Source organism: Chaetura pelagica, unplaced genomic scaffold (assembly GCF_000747805.2).
Source record: "Chaetura pelagica isolate M959 unplaced genomic scaffold, ChaPel_1.0 scaffold962, whole genome shotgun sequence".
Classification (NCBI taxonomy): domain Eukaryota; kingdom Metazoa; phylum Chordata; class Aves; order Apodiformes; family Apodidae; genus Chaetura; species Chaetura pelagica.
Window position 1 is genome coordinate 825,956 of NW_009952479.1, and position 1,635 is coordinate 827,590.

The 1,635-nt window shown below is 63.5% G+C and overlaps 1 protein-coding gene across 1 annotated transcript in view; it reads left to right on the plus strand.

Annotated features, from left to right (window-relative positions):
- Positions 1-630: 630 nt before the first annotated feature.
- SLC25A10 (solute carrier family 25 (mitochondrial carrier; dicarboxylate transporter), member 10) overlaps positions 631-1,635 on the plus strand; it is a 4,371-nt gene continuing 3,366 nt past the window's right edge. Inside the window, exons 1-5 of the mRNA XM_010008685.1 lie at positions 631-655; positions 1,004-1,042; positions 1,117-1,262; positions 1,351-1,465; positions 1,539-1,582. Of these exons, the coding sequence (XP_010006987.1) occupies positions 631-655; positions 1,004-1,042; positions 1,117-1,262; positions 1,351-1,465; positions 1,539-1,582 (369 nt within the window). The remainder of the gene's footprint in view (positions 656-1,003; positions 1,043-1,116; positions 1,263-1,350; positions 1,466-1,538; positions 1,583-1,635) is intronic.

Below are 1,635 nucleotides of genomic sequence, written 5' to 3' on the forward strand. Positions count from 1 at the left end.
AGAGGGAGGAGGCGCCGCGCGGTCGGGCGGGGCGGGGGGCCGAGGGCACTTTGCTGCACCTCTGGACCTTGGCCCCAGTGGGAGGTCCAAGCCAGCCTGGCTGAAGGGTGCTCACAGCCCTGCTGGAGCCCCTGAGCTGGCCCTGACCGCCCACAGGGCTGCTGCCTGCAGCAGTGACCGCAAGGCTGCCCAGCTCCTCCCCTGCCTGCCAGTTCCTGCAGCCGCAGGACGTGGCTCTGCCTGCCCAGCCCCTCTGCCCTGGACTGCCCAGCTGCTGCTTGCCCAGCTCCCCCACATACCGCAAGCTCTGGTCCCTGATGTCCAAAGTCCACTTGCAGGGGTTGAAGATGAGTCCCTTCCTGCACCCCTGGTGCTGCCTCACATGGGAGAGCAGCTGTTCCCAGTGTCCTGCTGTGCATCCCACGCCCCAGCCATGCTGGAACATCTGTAACGGGAGCCAGGCCAGCAGCCCTTTGCTCTCTTTAGTTTTACCTCTTGGGCCCTTTGACCCACACGTGATGTTCACAGCATGGGGCCAAGTGGACTTGCTCAGAACCTGCTCTGGCACCAGTCCACGAGGCTCCTGCTTCCCAACCAGCCTGTGCAGTCCTGCTGCTGCTTCCTCCGGTGATGGTGGGAAGCGCTGGCAGCTGTGGTGGGAGGGGGAGTGCCTGGGCTGTGCCAGGCTGTGCCAGGGAGCTACTCAGAGCTGCTGAGCTGGGCTGTGGGACTGTATTCCTGCTTCTGTGACTCCTGTGGCTGAGCAGGAGGGGAAGTCGTCACCTCCCATGGGGAGGACAGGGCAGCAGGAGGTCACAAATTCACCATCCTGTTGTGGCCCCTCCGAGCAAACCTGCACTGGTTGTTCATTTGCTTGCATGCTTCTGCATCTTCCTGCCCCAACATGCCCCAGGGCCTTCCTTGGAGCTGTGGGCACTACTGAGGCCACTCAGCTGGGCAGGTGCTGTGGGCAGGTTCCTCCGCACTCCCCCCTCTCCTGCAGGCTTCCAGCCCTCTGGTGCTGGGTCCAGCCAGTTCATAAGTACTGCTGAAGTGTGGGATACTTGTGCAGTGCTAACGAGTAACCCTGAGGAGCACTGGCACTGTCCTGCCCAGCGCTGACACTGCTGGATTCTGCCCAGGTCCACCTCCAAACCCAGCAGGAGGTGAAGATGCGGATGATGGGGATGGCGATGCGTGTGATCCGCACTGACGGCTTCTTGGCTCTCTACAACGGGCTCAGCGCCTCGCTGTGCCGGCAGGTGAGTGCTGCCCTCCTGGGGCGGACAGGCTGCCCTGCGCCGGGGCAGCGCCCCGGGGACGCTGCGGCTCATCCTCCCTCTGCTCCAGATGACATATTCCTTGACTCGCTTCGCCATCTATGAGACTGCCAGGGACCGCCTGGGCCAGGGCGGCCAGGGACCTCCCCCCTTCTACCAGAAAGTGCTGCTGGGTGCAGTGGGAGGTGAGCGAGGGTCCTTCTGCCCCAGCTCCCTTAGGCTGGAGGAGCCCCCTGACCAGCTCTTCTTTGGCTGCAGGTTTCACCGGCGGGTTTGTGGGGACCCCAGCAGATATGGTGAATGTCAGGTCGGTTCTGCCTGCGTGCTGGCGCTGCTGTAGCTGTCATGTGGAGCA